Raw genomic sequence first — 19,144 nt, forward strand, 5'->3', positions numbered from 1 at the left:
TGTCCAATTTCCCTTGAAAACCATGGCTCTTTCCAATTTTTACTATTTCCTTTCAACCGAACAGTGTCATAAAGATTCTGTACTCTTAAAATTTCACCTTTAAATGTCCTCCATTTCTTTTCCACATCTTTCCCATAAAACAAAATGTCCCAATTTACTCCTTTTAAATCATTTCGCATCTCCTCAAAGTTAGCATTTCTCCAATCAAAAATCTCAACCCTAGGTCCAGTTTTGACCCTCTCCATAATTATACAGAAACTAATGGTATTGTGATCACTGGATCCGAACTGTTCCCCAACGCATATCTCTGCCACCTGACCCGTCTCATTTCCTAACAGCAGGTCCAGCACCGCCCCTTCTCTAGTAGGTACTTCTATGTATTGCTGCAAAAAACTATCCTGCACACATTTTACAAACTCCAAACCATCCAGCCCATTTACAGAATGTGTTCCCCAGTCTATGTGTGGAAAGTTAAAATCTCCCACAATCACTACCTTGTGCTTACTACTAATATCTGCGATCTCCTTACATATTTGCTCTTCCAATTCTCACTCCCCATTTGGCGGTCTATAATACACCCCTATAAGTGTTGCTACCCCTTTCCCATTTCTCAGTTCCACCCAAATAGCCTCCCTAGACAAGCCCTCTAATCTATCCTGCCAAAGCACTGCTGTAATATTTCCTGATAAGCAATGCAACACCTCCACCTCTTGCCCCTCCAATTATATCACACCTGAAGCAACGAAATCCTGGAATATTTAGTTTCCAATCATAGCCCTCCTGCAACCATGTTTCACTGATCGCCACAACATGATACTTCCAGGTGTCAATCCAGGCTCTAAGTTCATCCACCTTTCTTACAATGCTCCTAGCATTAAAATATACACATTTAAGAAACCCACCCTCTCTTATTCTCTGTTTATTGTCTTTTTCTTACCCTTGAAGTCATGACAGAAAATATAATAACAGAACACACAATGAAAACAGTTTAACATCCACCACATTGAGTCTACCAGGCACCTCCTCACTGTGATGGAAGGCAAAAGTCTTAAAGTCTTATCTCTTCCTTCCTTGTTCTCCCTCTGCGTTGAGGCCATCCAGGCTTTCGATGCTGGGCCCCCCCGCTGGGTGTCCCGCGGCCGAATCCTAGCTCCATGAATGGGCCAGTTCAAACTTCGCGGCCCGGGGCGGACGAAGCTGCCACCCTCCACTCCAGCGGACGAAGCTGCTGTTGCGGGAGCTCCGGAGAATAGGTCACCAACCTGGGACCTGCGAGCTCCTGTGTTATCATCCACTGGGCCCGCGGTCCAAGCCTCCGAGGCTCCGAAGCCGGGCCGCTGCCGCAGCGCCACCACAGCCCCAAAGTCATCCAGCTTCGCAATGGTGAGTCCTGGCTCTGCCTCCGGAGCCTCTAGGTCAGTCCCAGTTGGAGGCCTCCAACTCTATGATTAGGCCTCAGCGCAGACAGAGACGGGGATACGACAATTAAAAGGTCGCATCACCCCGAAGGAAGAGACTAAAACAAGGTTCCCCCACCCCCACACATACACAACTAAAAATAAACTAAAACAAGACCAAAGAAAAAGACAGACGGACTGCAGGCGAGCCGCAGCTGCATGACAGCACCGCCACTTCCAGAAGTGAGAATACTGTGGCATTACAGACTGGCAGGTTTTTAAATATTAGCATTAAATACATGCCAGCAGCTAAATACAAGTACCTCATGAGTTGTACATTTTGAAAGACATTTGGTTCATTTAACAGCTCACCGACCTCAATAATAGATATTTGTATTACCGTTAGCTTCAGTACCTTGATCATCAAACATGATAGCTGCAAAAAGCATGGAGAGTGATTTTCTGCAAGGTTCCCCTGAAAGGCCATCACACCTGTAGTTGATTAGCCTGCAGAATTGAAGAACACGATTAAAAGTTTTTCTAGGCTTTCTACAGTTTGTCTCGCCAGCCATCCTAAACTGCCCCAGCATTTCCAGGTACTAAAAAAATAACTACCAGAGTTGGTGTGAGTAATGCAACAGAAACATCTTTGGTACCAGTAAAAAAATATTTTTATGAAAGATCTATTTGAAAATGTCTGCCTAATAATTGTAGAAATATAGATTATACGAAGTAGAAGTAATTTGACCGCATGTATCTATATTTAGATTACATCTCATTCTTTCCATTATTATCTTTAATGAAGTATGAACTGAGTACACATTAAAGAATCGTGGGTTAATATTGAAAACGCAAGAGATTACAGATGCTGGAATCTTGATTTTTTTTTTTTTAAGTGCTGGAAGATCTCAGTGAGTCAGGCAGTGGAGGTGTTTCTGTGGATGGAAATGGTTGGGCGGTGTTTTGGGTCGGGTTCCTTCATCAGATTAATGGAGTAGAGGGGAGAAAGGTGGTATAGAGAAGTGAAGGTAGGTGGTGGGGTAAAATCTGGCAAGTGATAAGCGATTCAGGTGACAAGGGGTGATTGGCAGATGGGTGGATATAGTAACTAAGGCTGAAGGTGAAATGGAGTCGATGGGCTGCAGATGGAGAATCAGAGAAGGATGTAAGAGGAGGTGTAAAATGGAAAACTGGAGTGAGGGGTAGTGGATGGCAGTTAATGGGGAGAGAGGAATAAAAAGAGAAAGGGGACATGAGCGGGGAAGAAGTGGAATGGAATTGGGAGGAAGGTATACATACTAGGGGTGGGGGGGGGGGGGGGGGGATAAAAAGAAACCCAGGATAGATGGGAAAGCAGGAGTAAGGGATGTGGTTTTAGAAATAGAAGAATTTAATATTCATGCTGTTGGGTTGTAGGATACCCAAGCAAAATATAAGCTTTGTTTTTCCAGTTAACTGTTTCACTCCCTGCACTTTGTTAATTTACTCATGGGTTAATATTGTTCATTCACCAGATTAACCAATGTATTCAGTCAGCATTATACATACTTGAAAACTGGGAATACAATGTTACAAAACCACCAATAAAGTATAAATGCGTGTGATGGGCCAAAGGGCCTACTTCTATACAGTGTTTCTCTAGCCTCTTGTGGGCCTTAAATAAAGATGTCTCCCTAGGTAAAGGTAATACATTTTTCACGTCAAAATGCCATTTCAACTACCCAATGCAATTAGTATGATGCAGATAACCATATAATCTAATCACAAATAAATAAAACCACCCTCAGAATGTAAGAACATGAATAATTCATGAGGCACAGCCCCAACTTTGCAATCACATGATTTTATGCCTGTTGGATTTGTATGAAATGTATTTGATTGTCTTCTGCTCCTGGAACCCTTTGAATTCAGTTGCATAATAGGGCTGGAAATGGTCCACATTCTCCTCATATGGAACATGTAAGAGAGAGATACGGACCATGTGCAGACAGATGGGATTAGTTTAATCTAGCATCATGGTTGGCATTGACATGATGAGTTGAAGGACCAGCTCCGTTGCTGTACTGTTCTGTGTTCCTGTAAATTACTCGTTCTAAGCATTCCCCCAGTTTAGTTTCAGTCAAAAACTACTGAATCAAGCACTTGATCAACTAATCTTTATTTTAACCAAACACAATTACAGTTCAACTACTGTACCTATCCCACTGCGGGTTCGATCCTCGTTTCTGCCTGATCAAGCCCTCTAGGCCTCGCTCAAACAGAGAAACTCCAGAAGGTCACACAGTTCCAAGCGCTCTCCCGGAAGATCGATGCAGGACCTCATGGTAGCTGACTTTTATAGGTCCCTGCACCTCGAGGGGCAGAACCACAAGGGGGTGGTCTCTTTGCAATCCAATTACAGATATCGATTAACCCCATACATAACAGACATTTCCCTAACCCAATAATACAGCAGCTAATAGATTGTATTCAAACAGGGCTTCTCAAGGAAGCAAACAGAGCAACATTTACCCTGATCTGCAAGAAAACCAGACAAGGCTCAATACCGCATCCAATCAACATTTGGCAAAGTGAAACTCTGCAACATTATTTGCAATTATTAACAAGGTGTATGTCTGGTTTGCAGTCACCCAGTCCATTCCATGCATTTTGCACCTAATTGACTGGGTCTGCAGATGTTCTTATTCTTTTCCTGCAGCTTGGATCTAGGCTCTAGACAAACTGGCACCACTCTACAGCTTGTCCCAGTTCCACAGAGAGCACTTTCAAATTGACCAAATCTCCCAGCAGCCCAGAAGTTTTTATCCCATTTTAGAGTCCTAGCCCCGCCAATCTGGCCAGGATTAACATTCCAAGGTTGCTCAGGGAGATTCAATAGTGTAGTGGTACTGCAGGCCATTTGTGTTTGTAGCTATCTTCAGTGAGGAATTAGCAGATTATGAAAATAAACCAATTCACAGTAATAATGAAGGGTGGATGGGTCTAAATAATAAGATGACAGAGTTTAACTCAAAATAATGAACATAAGGAATTGGAGGTCATTTTTAAAGACAAAAGTTACAACTTACCGGAAATATGGTATTCTTTTCTCCTCAATTCCGCGGTATTGCCCTTGATATTAGGGCCCCACCCACATCTCACAACTCAGCCATCCTTTTGTAAGATGGACTCCCCTCAGCCCTCAAACTCACATTGGACAATTATAGAGTCATAGAGTTATACAGTGTAAAATAGGGCCATTGGGCTACCAAGATTGTGTTGACCATCATGCTTCTCTATACTAATCCCATTTACCTGCAATAATTCCAAATCCACCTATGCTTTCCTCATACGGATGTTTTTTAAATGTTGTACCCTGTACTGCTATTCCTCTGGTAATTCAGTCTAGATACCATCTACTTTTTGTGAAAAATGTGCTCTTCTGATATCCTTTAATCCTTCTGCTCCTGACAAGAGATTCTTGACTATCTACCTTATTTATGCCTCTCATAATTTTATACGTCTCTAACATATTGCCTCTCAGACTACTTTGCTCTAGGGAAAACAGAGTCTCAGCCTGTTTAATCTCATTTTATAACTCATGAGGCAACATCATTTTAGGACATGAGCCAGCCAGGCAACATCCTTCTACATTGTGCATCTCCTCTAGCTTAATCACACAATTCCTGTTATGTGCTAATCAGAACTTACCAATGTTTTGTACAACTGTAAAACATAGTTTTAACTGTTGTGTTCAATACCTCAGCTGACAATAATAAGTTTGTCAAATGCCTTCTTCATTAATTTTCCTACCTATGTTGCCACTTTCAGGAAACTACTAGACTACCCAGGTTCACATGGAAGGGCTGGTCCCCCAACGCAATATTCCACCACGCCACCAATTCCAATATTGGTGGCGAGTGGGAGTGGGGTGCCAGCCAACAATACAATCCATTTGCTTTCATTTCAGGTGAGGTCAAGCAAAGCAAAGGCACAGGGCAGGCGGGGCCAGCCAACAATAACCATATAACCATATAACAATTACAGCACGGAAACAGGCCATCTCGGCCCTACAAGTTCATGCCGAACAACTTTTTTCCCTTAGTCCCACCTGCCTGCACTCATACCATAACCCTCCATTCCCTTCTCATCCATATGCCTATCCAATTTATTTTTAAATGATACCAACGAACCTGCCTCCACCACTTCCACTGGAAGCTCATTCCACGCCGCTACCACTCTCCGAGTAAAGAAGTTCCCCCTCATGTTACCCCTAAACTTCTGTCCCTGAACTCTGAAGTCATCTCCTCTTGTTTGAATCTTCCCTATTCTCAAATGGAAAAGCTGATCCACATCAACTCTGTCTATCCCTCTCATCATTTTAAAGACCTCTATCAAGTCCCCCCTTAACCTTCTGCGCTCCAGAGAATAAAGACCTAACTTATTCAACCTTTCTCTGTAACTTAGTTGTTTAAACCCAGGCAACATTCTAGTAAATCTCCTCTGTACTCTCTCTATTTTGTTGACATCCTTCCTATAATTGGGCGACCAAAATTGTACACCATACTCCAGATTTGGACTCACCAATGCCTTGTACAATTTTAACATTACATCCCAGCTTCTATACTCAATGCTCTGATTTATAAAGGCTAGCATACCAAAAGCTTTCTTTACCACCCTATCTATATGAGATTCCACCTTCAACGAACTATGCACGATTATTCCCAGATCCCTCTGTTCAACTGTATTCTTCAATTCCCTACCATTTACCATGTACGTCCTATTTTGATTTGTCCTGCCAAGGTGTAGCACCTCACATTTATCAGCATTAAACTCCATCTGCCATCTTTCAGCCCATTCTTCCAAATGGCCTAAATCACTCTGTAGACTTTGGAAATCCTCTTCATTATCCACAACACCCCCTTATCTTGGTATCATCTGCATACTTACTAATCGAATTTACCACACATTTATCCAGATCATTGATGTACATGACAAACAACAAAGGACCCAACACCGATCCCTGAGGCACCCCACTAGTCACCTGCTTCCAACCCGACAAACAGCCATCCACCATTACCCTCTGGCGTCTCCCATTCAGCCACTGTTGAATCCATCTTGCTACTCCTGCATTTATACCCAACAGCTGAACCTTCTTAACCAACCTTCCATGAGGAATCTTGTCAAAGGCCTTACTAAAGTCCATATAGACAACATCCTCAATTTGACCCTCGTCAATTAAAATTGACCCTCGTCAATTTCCCTAGTAACCTCTTCAAAAAATTCAAGAGGATTAGTCAAACATGACCTTCCAGGCACAAATCCATGTTGCAATGTACCTAATCAGACCCTGTTTATCCTGATGCTTATATATATTATCTCTAAGTATCTTTTCCATTAATTTGCCCACCACTGAAGTCAAACTAACAGGCCTATAATTGCTAGGTTTACTCTTAGAACCCTTTTTAAACAATGGAACAACATGCGCAGTACGCCAATCCTCGGGGACTATTCCCTTTTCTAATGACATTTGAAATATTTCTGTCATAGCCCCGGCTATTTCTACACTAACTTCCCTCAATGTCCTAGGGAATATCCTGTCGGGACCTGGAGACTTATCCACTTTTATATTTTTCAAAAGTGTCAGTGCTTCTTTTACTTTGAAACTCATAGTATCCATAGCTACTCTACATGTACAACCCATTTGCTTCCATTTCAGGTGAGGTCAAGCAAAGCAAAGGCAAAACAAAAGCAAAAGCACAGGGCAGGCAGCGCCAGCCAACAATACAATCCAATTGCTTTCATTTCAGGTGAGGTCAAGCAAAGCAAAGGCAAAGCAAAAGCACAGGGCAGGCCAAACAACTAATTTAATTTCATTAAGGGCTAACACATCATTTATTGCAAACACATTAAGGGTTATAAAAACAAGTCATCATTCATTGCAAGCACATTGCTGGCTAACAAATCATTTATTGCAAGCACATTAAGGGTTAACAAATCATCATTCATTGCAAGCACATTGCTGGCTAACAAATCATTTATTGCAAGCACACCCCCCCGCCCCCCCGGAAGAGGTGTTACCTTCATCATGGCGATTGACAGGTAACAGGATCAAACATCTTATCTCAAGATTTTTTAAATATTCATAACTCTTTTATTTTTCAACAATTGGAAAAATCCTCAGGGTTGCCTCAGCGGAGGAGAACTGTGAGTAAGATGGCCAAACATCATAGTGATATATGGTAGCACTTTTTCTAAAATCAATATACAGCGCAGATGGGAAGTGGTCAAGATGAGACTTTTAGCTATATAGATAGATAGATATGCATGGTCGATCTGTTCAACAACACTCTACAGGAGCTTATGTATGTCCTATCCTGCTTTAACTTCCCAAAATATGTCACTTTGGAACTGGTCATGAACATCCTGTTGTAACATTAGTCAACCTTCTTCACAGTCCATCACCACCATTTTTGTTGTAATCTACAAAGTAACTAATCAAGACCATCTACCTTTTTATCCAAAATCATTAGCAAACAGCAGGCAAGTAGCATTGATTCCTGGGGCACTGGTCATTGGGCCTCCATTCTGAATAACAACCCTTCACATCCATTTCTGCCTCCTACCACCAAGCTAATTTAGTATCCAGTTGGCTACTCATTGACTGCAAAATAGTTAAATATATTGGTCTGATCATCATTATCTTCAAGTGCTTGCCACGCGGAATAATGTTGTTACCAAACTCTGTTTTTTAATTCATGCCCAGTCCTAATGATAACCTTTGTTAAGAGTTTATTTATTTCAGCCCAGGGCCAGACCAACATAGCTAAAGTAGCCAAGTCAACAATAACTGTGAATGTGAATATTTAAAAGCTGATTGAACCCCTCATTAACCATAGACTTTCAATAGGCCTTTACCTCCTGGTTTATCGATTGTAATAAAATGATGCGATTTTTGTACTATTTATTACCTGACTATTGGGCACCACTTCAAAATAAGATGGTAAACCATAATACTGTATATGAATATTCAATGTCTATAATTTTGTTTTAAGGAACCGTGTTCAGCCACTCTGGACTACGCTGAAAAAAGACTAGACAAAACTATTCTGAAAGGGCTTCGCTGGCTCTTGCGCACTATCGCCAAAGACTACAACAATTTGTGCACACGAGTGTACCATGACACCATGCTACCAAAGATCAAAGTAAATGAAAAATGCGAGGAAACACACCCAATATGTAGCATACAAGGAGAAAGGTAAAAATATCTTGAGTTAGCATGGCATAATTAATCCTTTAGTAGTTTGAACAGCCAACTTCTTCTACTCCAGAGACGAGGGTACAATTTATATGTTGGTACTTCAGTGCTGTACTAAAAGGGTGATACACTGCACATGCTTTTGGATAAGATGTTAAGTTGTGATTCTGTATGCTCTCTTGGAGTAAATAAATGATTGCATTGGATTATTTAAGAAGCAGGTGAGTTCTCCTAGTATTCTGACCTACATTTATCCCTTGACCTATATTGCAAAATACCAAGAAATCTGCTTATTTATTGCAATCCTATTTGTGGGATTTTGTCATGACACAACAGACTGTTGTCTTTCATAGTGTTGAAGGAGACCATTTGTTCTTTATTTAGCAATGCATTTCTTGGCCCTATTCTTGTAAACCAGATTTTGTTTTTTCCTTCTAATACAGTCGAATTCCTATTTGAAAGCCATGATTATTTCTGCTTCCACCACCTTCCCATTTCCCATCACAGCAGAGACGGTTTCCTGTATGTTTGCTTCAGGCTTTTGTTTGGCAGGCACTTAAAATCTATACTGTCTTGTTCACAAACTATCCACCAAAGGAGTAATTTATTTTTATTTATCTTTCTAAACTTTCCATTGTTTTGTCCAATTAAGTTTTCGGTGCTTGAACAATCTCATTCTATGCAAAATAACTGAAATGCTTAATTCCAGGAATCATTAAGAACTTTACACACTTCCAATATGATGGAGCTTGACACCAGTTGCAACCGAACTATGTTTCATATGTTATATCAATGACTGCAGAGTGCTCAAAGCATTTTTGCAGTCCTGGGATCTTGAAAGACGCTATCAATGCAAATTATTTACTTTTTAACAGTCAGACATGAAAACTGTTCTTTCCTACTGACTGCATGGAGGCTCACTCACCTCTCGGTTAATACATAATTGAGCATGGAAACAGGTTATTCAGCCCAGCTTGTTCATGCCAACTAAAATGCCCCATCTAAGCTAGTCCCATTTGTCCTCGTTTGTCCATATTTCTCTAAACCTTTCCTGTCCATGTACCTCGAATAGTACTCATAGTATAGTCTCATCAGTGCCTTGCTCAACTTTAGCACAAAGTTCCAACTTTTATACTTAATTCCCTCACTGATGAAGGCCAGCATGCTAAAAATCTTTATCACCATCCTATCTACCTGTGATACCACTTTCAGGGAACAATGCACATAGAACATAGGTCAGTACAGCAGAAATGTTGGTGCTGAAGATGATGCCAAGTTAAACTGATCTCATCAGCCTGTATATATTCCGTATCCTCTATTCCTGGAATTTCCATGTGCCTGGCTCCACCAACCACCCTTGGCAATGAATTCCAGGCTCCCACTACTCTCTGTGTAAAAGAAAGCTGCCCCGCACATCTTAATTAAACTTTTCCCCTCTCGCCTTATAGCAGGGGTTCCCAACCTTTTCCATCCCGTTTACCCCTGGCAACTTTAATAGCACATAACAATGTTATTTCACTTATTTATGAACAACTAATGATGAACACATACCGATATACCAGAATTAAACACAGTCAGTCAACGAGAAAAAATATGTACAAATCCAGAATCAGGTTGGGAACTCTTGCCTTATAGCTAAGCCATCTAGACATTTCCCACATTGGGAAAAAGATTCTGACTGTCTACCCTATCTATGTGTCTCATAATTTTATCTACCTATCAAATTGCCCCATAACCTCTGATGTTCCATGGAAAACAATCCAAGTCTATTGAACCTATCCCTGTAGCTGAACCCTTCTAATCCAGGTAGCATTCTGGTACACCTCCTCTGCACCCTCTCCAAAACCTCCACATCTTTCCTGTAATGGGACGGCAGGAACTCCATGCAATACTCCAAATATGGCCTAGCGATAGTCCCATAGAGCTGCAACATGACTTCCTGATGCTTATATTTAATGACCCGAGCAATGAAGGCAAGCATATCATACGCCTTCTTGTATTTGTATTCACAGTTCCCTCAATCTCCCTCAGTTTTCCCACCACTCACTGTGTAGGTTCATAGATTTGATTTTCCAAAATGCAGCACTTTACACTTAACTGAATTAAACTCCATTGCCATTCATCGGCCCACTTGCCTGGCTGATAAAGATACCTCTGTCATTCTTGATAGTAATCTTCACTGCCTATGATACCAGCTATTTTAGTGTCATCTACAACATGGATATATGTGCCCAGAAATTCATTCTTAGTTAGGCAACACTATTGCACAATATAGTAGCGGTTGCACTTCTGGAGTGTCCCTGGGCATCAGTTTTATTTAATGCACTTTGGAGGCAAAATTGCAACAAATAGATAGTGTGTTTTGCACTATCAATTCCAATGAATTAATGTCTAGGAAATTCTATTTTAACGTAATTTTAACAAACTGCAATGTTCAAAATCTAAAATAAAATAAATTAAGAAAATTCTGGATATATTTGACATTTGAAGGAAGAGCAACAGAGTCAATGTTTCAACCTTTCTCAGAACAGAAATGGGACCAAAGAAGCTCGTAAAGTTGCAGGGAGAGTGGGGGAGGAGAATGCCTCTAACAGGGTAAACCGGGTCGACCATGGGAATAAGCTGTAAACAAGGTTATCTGATCAATGAGCGAATGGGAGCAGTTAGATGATGATCACATAATCAAGTGAAGCAATAGAAAAGAACGTGCAAATTGCCATGCAAAGAATAAAATGTGGGAGCTCCATCTGCTGGTCACCACTCTATGAGCAAGTTTCCACATTCCAATTTAAGAAAATACAGACACATATTCCCTGGAAGCTAGTACTTGCATGAATAGTAAATGTTATCAATCACAATCACACAATAAATCACAATAATACTTTATTAGACAAGTATGTTTTGCAACATACGAGGAATTTCATTTGCCAAGTCAGTCATTCAAATAAAAAGCAACGGAACACTCAAAATACATTTTAGCATAAACATCGGGGTGGGAGATTGCAACCTTCACGTGGTCCGCCCTGTTTCAACGAATGCAATTGACCTGGCGTGCACAATCAAGTAAGATCAAATAAAACAAATTGTCCAACAACTTTAGGCTGTGCACGCCATACGCAAGAAGAAGAAAAAGAAGCATAAACATCTACCACAGTGACTCCTCCACATTCCTCACTGTGATGGAAGGCAGAAAAAAAGTTCAAATCTCTTCCCTTCTCTGCTCTCCCGTGGTCGGGGGCCTTAAGCCCTCCATTGACGGGACGATCTTGACTGCCATAGCGGGTTGCGTTTGGCCCCTCCGCATCAGGGTGATCCGTTCCTTCCTCGGGGGGATGTCAGCTCCCCAGGCGCCAGGCGATTGAACCCCGCATCGGGGCGGGTCGAATCTCTGTGACGTTGGAGCTCCCGACTAGCCTCTCCCGAGACTGCGAGCTCCTGATGTAAAGTCCGCAGGCCACGGTTGGAGCAATCCCAGGCAAAGGATCTATTCCGACGTTAAGACCACGCCCGCGATGGAGCTCAAGTCAGTCGTTATTTTTGCATATCACATGACCAAGCAGGAGTAAGAATTGCTTTATCTTGTATTATGCTTATGGCTTATGGCTGGTGATCCCATGCTTTGCAGAAAAATTGTATGCTTTCAGCTATTATTGGCATAAGTAAATCCATTTATGCTTATGCCATGTCAAGTCAAGTCAAGTCAAGTCAAGTTTATTTGTCACATACACATACGAGATGTGCAGTGAAATGAAAGTGGCAATGCTCGCGGAACAACAAAACAACCAAACAAATTATAAACACAATCATAACACACATATTATTTTACATAATAAATAATAGAAGGAAAAACGTTCTGTACAGTTAGTCCCTGGTGAGAAAGGCGTTTGCAGTCCGAATTGCCTTTGGGAAGAAACTCCTTCTCAACCTCTCCGTTCTCACTGCATGGCAACGGAGGCGTTTGCCTGACCGTAGCGGCTGGAACAGTCTGTTGCAGCAGGGAGTGGAAGAGGTCTCTCATGATTTTGTTTGCTCTGGAGTTGCACCTCCTGTTGTATAGTTCCTGCAGGGGGGTGAGTGAAGTTCCCATAGTGCGTTCGGCCGAACGCACTACTCTCTGCAGAGCCTTCTTGTCCTTGGCAGAGCAATTCCCGAACCAGATGGTAATGTTCCCGGACAAGATGCTTTCCACCGCCGCTGCGTAGAAGCACTGGAGGATCCTCGGAGACACTCTGAATTTCCTCAATTGCCTGAGGTGGTAAAGGCGCTGCCTTTTCTCACCAGCAGGCGTGTGATGACAGTGTCAATCCTCAGAGATGTGGAACCCCAGGTTTTCACCCATGTGACGCAAATGCATGATTCAAGGAATTGAAGATGACCTTTGTCCCATTTTATGATTTTGTTTTGCACCACATTATAAGGATGACCAATAACAAAAAATAATCTGATTGGTACCTTCAATTGGCTTTTGCAGAGATGGCAATCTACATTTGAATTATTTTTAGTAAGAATAAATATCCACAGGCTATGGCCTCATGTGACTCAAATGTATGAGTGATTTTTATTTCTTCCATTTCTTATTTCACGGCTTTTCCCCTATCAGACGATCCATTCCAGGTCCCCAAAAAAATCCTTCTGTATAAGCTGCCATTTGGGGGGAAAGGAGGACTACAATTTTTCCGCTCTTCTGATGGGTAGGCAGCTCCATTTCACTGCAGCAAACACAGTGAAAGGAGAACCAGGTTTATGGTGGATGAAGCATCCAATTGTCATTGGCATTTGTTGCTAGTTTACTGAACACATACCAACCAATCAAACAGCCGTGCATTAAATATTAACAAATAAAATGCATTAAGAAAGTGAATAAAAACATACAAACCCAATGGGCCGGTCCCACTTAGGCAACTTTTTAGGCGACTGCAGGAGACTCTGCGGTCGCCACATGGTTTCCACATGTTTGCAGGTGGTTGGCAGGTAGTCGCCTTCATGGTCTTGCTACACTCCATGGAGTGTAGCAAGAATTCTCGTGCCGTAGGCAGGTCGCCAGGAGGTCCTAGTGGGTTGCCAGGTGGTCGAAGGTTCTCATAGGTTCTCGTTGGTTGTAGTAGCAATGTTACAAAATTTTGAGATTTTAAAAATCAAGTCTTTAATTTATCCCATCAGATAAAGCATAAAAAGAAGTTTAATTTGACACATTCATATCTTCAGTATTAAAAAGGTTATGGCCATTTTCATACTCGGAAATTAGCATCTTGTTCCCTATTGCTTTTCCATTGACTGAGATCGAGAACAGTCAAAAGCCCATAACTTTCTTAAAAATTAAGAGAACTGAAAGAATATTTCAGTTATTACAGTTTGAAGCATTCTGAAACAAATATGAAACAATCTTACTTAGATGACTTGAAATTAAAGCATATAATTAGTTAGTTACCTAACTGTAGCTAATTACAAAATTCAATTACTAGATCTAAACATCTATCCATTTCTTAAGAATAGATTACCATTTTTAAATAGCCTAAGTGTCCAAATAACATTCACACAAGAATTCACAATATAACATAATTTTTAAATCTCATTGTCATGGGTTTATAGGCCAAATGGAAGGAATTTAATGTTTAATACCTGTAAATTAATGGCCATTTAAATCAGCTTGCGAGTGGGATTTTCTGGAACGGGACCATTTGGAACATTCAGGTTGCGGTGATTTAGTCCCCCATATCTCCAGCAAATACACTGCCGGTTCTTCGGGGCAAAAAATCACCATTTCGCAATTTAAAATGTGAATTAAATGCATCTTAAGAAACACTTTTATACATAACAATAAACTACTTTCTTTTACCTGTCCCCTACATAAAATCTGTCCCCGTTGTCGGCGTTGATGGCTTCAGAAGCTGATTTTAAAATCACTCTAGTGATTAACTTGTCGGGCGAATTTAAAAAAAAAACACACAGAACGGCTGTCGGAATGATTCTTTAGCAAAATCTTGCACTCCGCGTTTTAACCCCGCCCCCCCCCCAAACGCGCCAAAATCACGCACACAGCCAGTGGCAGAATTGCAGCGCTGTTGAAGGTAAGTATTGTAACATACCTAGTTGTAGCCGGTGCTGACCGGTGAATTGGGGGAATAAAACGTAAGCAGTAGTTTTCCGAACCAAGGATAACCGACCAGTAATGTTAATGTCTGCCGAGCTTCAGAGCCGTGTATGTCTGGCTTCTTAAAAGTTGTCTCCATTCCTTCTCCCTCCTTCTCCTCCCTCTCCCCCCCCCCCCCCCGTCCCCCACCCCCTCTCCCCTCCCTCCCTCCCCCCTCTTTTAAATGATTTACCATACACTGTACACTGATCGAAGCTCCTGCAGCCTGCAGCCGAAGCCCCTGCATCAGGGCGATCGAAGCTCCCGCATCTTGCCAATCGAAACTCCCGCGTCGGAGTGATCAAAGCCTACGCGTCGAGGCTGTCGAAGCTCGTGCAGCCTGGAGTTCCCGAAGTCAGTCTCTGACCAGACACCGCAATGTTAAAGTCCGCAAGCATCTGCGGTAGAGCTCAGAGGTCGATCCCTGGCAAAGGCATTGCGGGCTCCACGATGAAAAAGTCCCGTAGGCTCCCCGCAGTGGAGTTCTCGAAATCAGTCTCCAGCAAAGAACGCCAACTCCTCGATGTTAGGCTGCAGTGCAGAAAGAAATATGATACGGAATATAAATCGCATCTGTTGAGGTAAAAGATTACAAAAAGTTTCCCCAACCCCCTCCCTCACGGCCTACATAAAACAAGCTAAAGAACGATAAAAACATACATTTAACACATGCTAAAAAAACAATGATAAAGAAAGGGACAGACAGACTGTTGATGAGGCAGCCATTGCTGGCGCCACCTGGTGGAGCAAAAGCAGAGAGCAAGGATAGGAATTACCAACTCTAAATTTTAGGATGATATTTAGCAAGGTACATACAGTATCTGACAGAGGCAGCCAAGAACTCTCTATCTCTTGCTATAAATCCTTTGGTAGGTTTTGAGTCAGGCACATACAAAAATAGTCTTCACTGTAAACTAACTCAGCGTACAATCTATTGGAAGTTAAAGGTGTGAAAAAAAAATTCCTTCTGCACCGATCATTGCAAAAGACTAAAGGAAGGAAGTGCAAAAAATTGAGAATATAATATTTTATTTTGGGGCAATCCACTGTTGGTGCATAATATAGTGCATAATCTGTGGCTTTTATTAGCATGGATTATATAATAATCTTTGAGGAACATTCTGTGGAACCTCAAATATAATATTAATTTTATTTTATAGAAAAAGGCACACCAGAGTTGGTTTAGAGAAACAAAAGAGTCACCATCTGAAAGACATTGAAGACACAACTCCGGCAAAGATCAACTCATCTAAGCGGTTAAGTAATGTCATCAATGCTCAGGTATGAAAATAAAAAAAATGATTATTTGCTGTAGAGATCCTTCATTTTTTAATCTAGCATTGTTAATTAATGTGTGCTTAATCTTGCTTGACACCACTTTGCCACAAGTTTATTCATTCAGCTAATCCTGCCAGTGCAGTCATTTTGTTTTGAGAATCTCTGTGGGACAAAATGGTATACCAGTGCTGACTAAACATTAGCTGGCAGAACCTGAAACCTTGCTTCCCCCTTCATCCCAATTGCCTTCTAGCAGCGGCCCTTTTCAATGTCTCTGATTGTGAGTCACAAGAGGTCAGATGTGCCAGAACGTGATGCCCATTCTTGATTTCGATGTGGTAATGAATAGACATAGAAGTGAGGGATATGCATGCCCACACATGGCACCTCGCTAATAATGCCACACAAGGCATCTCTATGACCTAATCCTATGTTAACTTGATGTTTATGTATTTGGCACACCACTTTAATTAAGTTAGTCAGTTTGCATGAAATCGACAATTCTGTGATGGACTAGGCTGTTCAAGAGTCACAGGCAAGTCTTAATGGTACAATCGGCTACCCTCTTACCTCACTTTATTTATAGGCATTACCTATTTGTTTCCTCTTTATGTGCTTATCCACCTTTTTCATAGGCATTTTGCAAACATTTCTGAGTAAAGAAGTTTTCCTCTTCCCTATTGTATTCGCTGGTTTTGATCCCTCAATTTGTCATAAAGAACTAGGCCATATCGCAAACATTTCTGAGTAAAGAAAGTTCTCCTCATCTTTAATCAGTAAATTAGCGGTACAGCTATTGTAGAACTCGTGGCCGCTTCCAAGACCTGGTTTTGATTATAAATCTCCTCAATTCTAATTCTACATAAAGAAAACCAATCTAATCTGGTCCTGTAATGGATGCCAATAAGCCAATTCTTAAAAAAAAATCTATCAGAACTATCCAAATGCATCGGACCAATCTGTAACATAGCCAAAGAGATAGCAATGTTACAAAATCTGAAGTTTTAAAATCATCTGCAATTTATCCCATCAGATATTAACATATTATAGCGGAACAGCAGGTTGTTAGTTGTTAGAACATCGTGACCGCTTCCAAGACCCGTGTAGGAAGTGGGTGTTAGTATAAATCGTACAGTAGGATGGGGTTAGTGATGCTATTCTACTACGATTGGTTCTCATGCATAAACCAATCTACATCCTTCCCCGTAAAGAGTGGATATGGTAAGCATACATGTCTTAAGAATTTAAACATAGTCGCCATATCTATCAGACGGTCCACTAATATGGCCCGAATGCATACGGACCAAGCCCTCTCCAAACAGCGCCAAAATCGCGGACAGACAGATTAAAGGGAGGTGGTGAACCCTAGAAGAAAGAAAGCAGCAGGGGACATCCGTGGTGACCGACAGGGGGAGCATGCAGGAGAGGTATTTTTGTGGTTAGTCATAGCCGTCGGTCGTGGAGGGGTACGGGACATGCTGGAACTGGTGGACGTGGCAGCAGACGGCTGGAACAGTAGAGGTGGAGCGTAAGGACCAGCTGGTGGTGGACGTGGCTCCTTCACAGCAACCAAGTGTTGGCTGCTCCGACGGTATAAGGTGCCATCATAGTCCACAAGGTAAGATCGTGGTTCTTCAGCAAGACCAACAACACTACCCAAATGGGAATGTCCCACGGAAGTTTGTAAACGAACGACTTGGCCCGGTAGTAGAGGTTTGAGTGGTTTGCTGGACTTGCCATGCGACCGTTTCTGTATGTCGTGTTTCTCCTGGATACGCTTTTGGATTGTAGCTGGCTTCAGCACTGCTGGGCCTCGGAATCGGAGGTCTCGTTGTTCTGGACATCAGTCGCTGGGCCGGCGAGCCCAGGGTTCTGTCTCTAGCAATGTTCCTGAGGTTTAAGAGGTCGAGATACACGTCTGAATTGGCTAGGTGTGCGCGTTCCATTAGATGTTTAGCGCTTCTGACAGCTCGTTCAGCGAGCCCGTTACTTTGTGGGTATTCAGGGCTGCTCGTGACATGGTGGAAATTCCATCGGTTGCCAAAGAGCTTGAAAGCGTGGCTGGTAAACTGTCTTCCTTTATCGGTCTGCAAATGGACAGGTGCGCCGAATGTAGAGAAGTGTTTCTTTAACTTTTGAATGACCATTTCTGATGTGATAGAAGTCAGTAAGTTGAGTTCAAACCAGTTGGAATAGGAGTCAACCAGGACAAGAAAGTGTTTACCATGCCATTCGAAAATGTCTGCCACCAGCGACGTCCAGGGCAGTGCTGGTGGAAATTGTTGCAGTAAAGGCTGTCTCTCTTGGTGTGGTGCAAGGCTGTTACAAATGGGGCAGGAGGCTGTATGTACTTGGTCATCCCAGGCCAGTAGAACAGGTACACAAAAATTCTGTTCTGTTCACAGGTTCTGTGCGTGGGCCAGCGTGACATCAGTTGCTGGGTGACCGCTGTGTGCCTCTTTGTTGTATTCGTCACGTAGTGATGAGGGGATCACGACTTTGTGGCCCTTAACTATGACACCATCCTGTATTACCAGTTTATCGCGGACTAAGAAGAACGACTGCACCTCTGTTGGTACACTGGGTTGTCTGTCTGGCCAGCCTCTTTTGATTACGGATGAAAGTATCTGGAGAGCAGTGTTGGTGGCTGTATGTTTGGCTAGGCGGTGCAGTTGTTTTGTAGGAACAAAGTCAATGCTGAGGACCATAAACTTGTCCCGTTCGTAGGGGTGTCACTCGTTGGATGCCCGTGGTGCACGAGAGAGAGAGTGTCGGCAACGAGCATGTCTTTACCCTTCTTGTAAACAAGTTTAAAGTCAAAGCGCTGGAGCTGCATCGTCATATGCTGCAGACATGCAGGTGCTGCTTGTGTAGGTTTGTTGAGGATCGTCACCAGGGGTTGGTGGTCTGTCTCGACCGTGAAAACATTGCCAAAGATAAAGTCCTTGAATTTGGAACAAGCGAAGACAACGGCCAGCAGCTGTTTCTCGATTTGCGCGTAGCGCTGTTTGGTGTCGGTCATGGTGCGGGAGGCATAGGAGACAGGGCGCAAAGTTCCAACGGCAGATGATTGTAGGCAGGCTGCGCCAAGTCCGAATCGTG

The 19,144-nt window shown here is 42.3% G+C and overlaps 1 protein-coding gene across 1 annotated transcript in view; it reads left to right on the plus strand.

Annotated features, from left to right (window-relative positions):
- LOC129702220 (ADP-ribosylation factor-like protein 13B) overlaps positions 1–19,144 on the plus strand; it is a 50,234-nt gene that overhangs the window by 19,605 nt on the left and 11,485 nt on the right. The window contains exons 6-7 of the mRNA XM_055643874.1: positions 8,432–8,634; positions 15,925–16,045. Of these exons, the coding sequence (XP_055499849.1) occupies positions 8,432–8,634; positions 15,925–16,045 (324 nt within the window). The remainder of the gene's footprint in view (positions 1–8,431; positions 8,635–15,924; positions 16,046–19,144) is intronic.

The sequence above is a fragment of the Leucoraja erinacea genome, chromosome 12, assembly GCF_028641065.1.
Source record: "Leucoraja erinacea ecotype New England chromosome 12, Leri_hhj_1, whole genome shotgun sequence".
Classification (NCBI taxonomy): Eukaryota; Metazoa; Chordata; class Chondrichthyes; order Rajiformes; family Rajidae; genus Leucoraja; species Leucoraja erinaceus.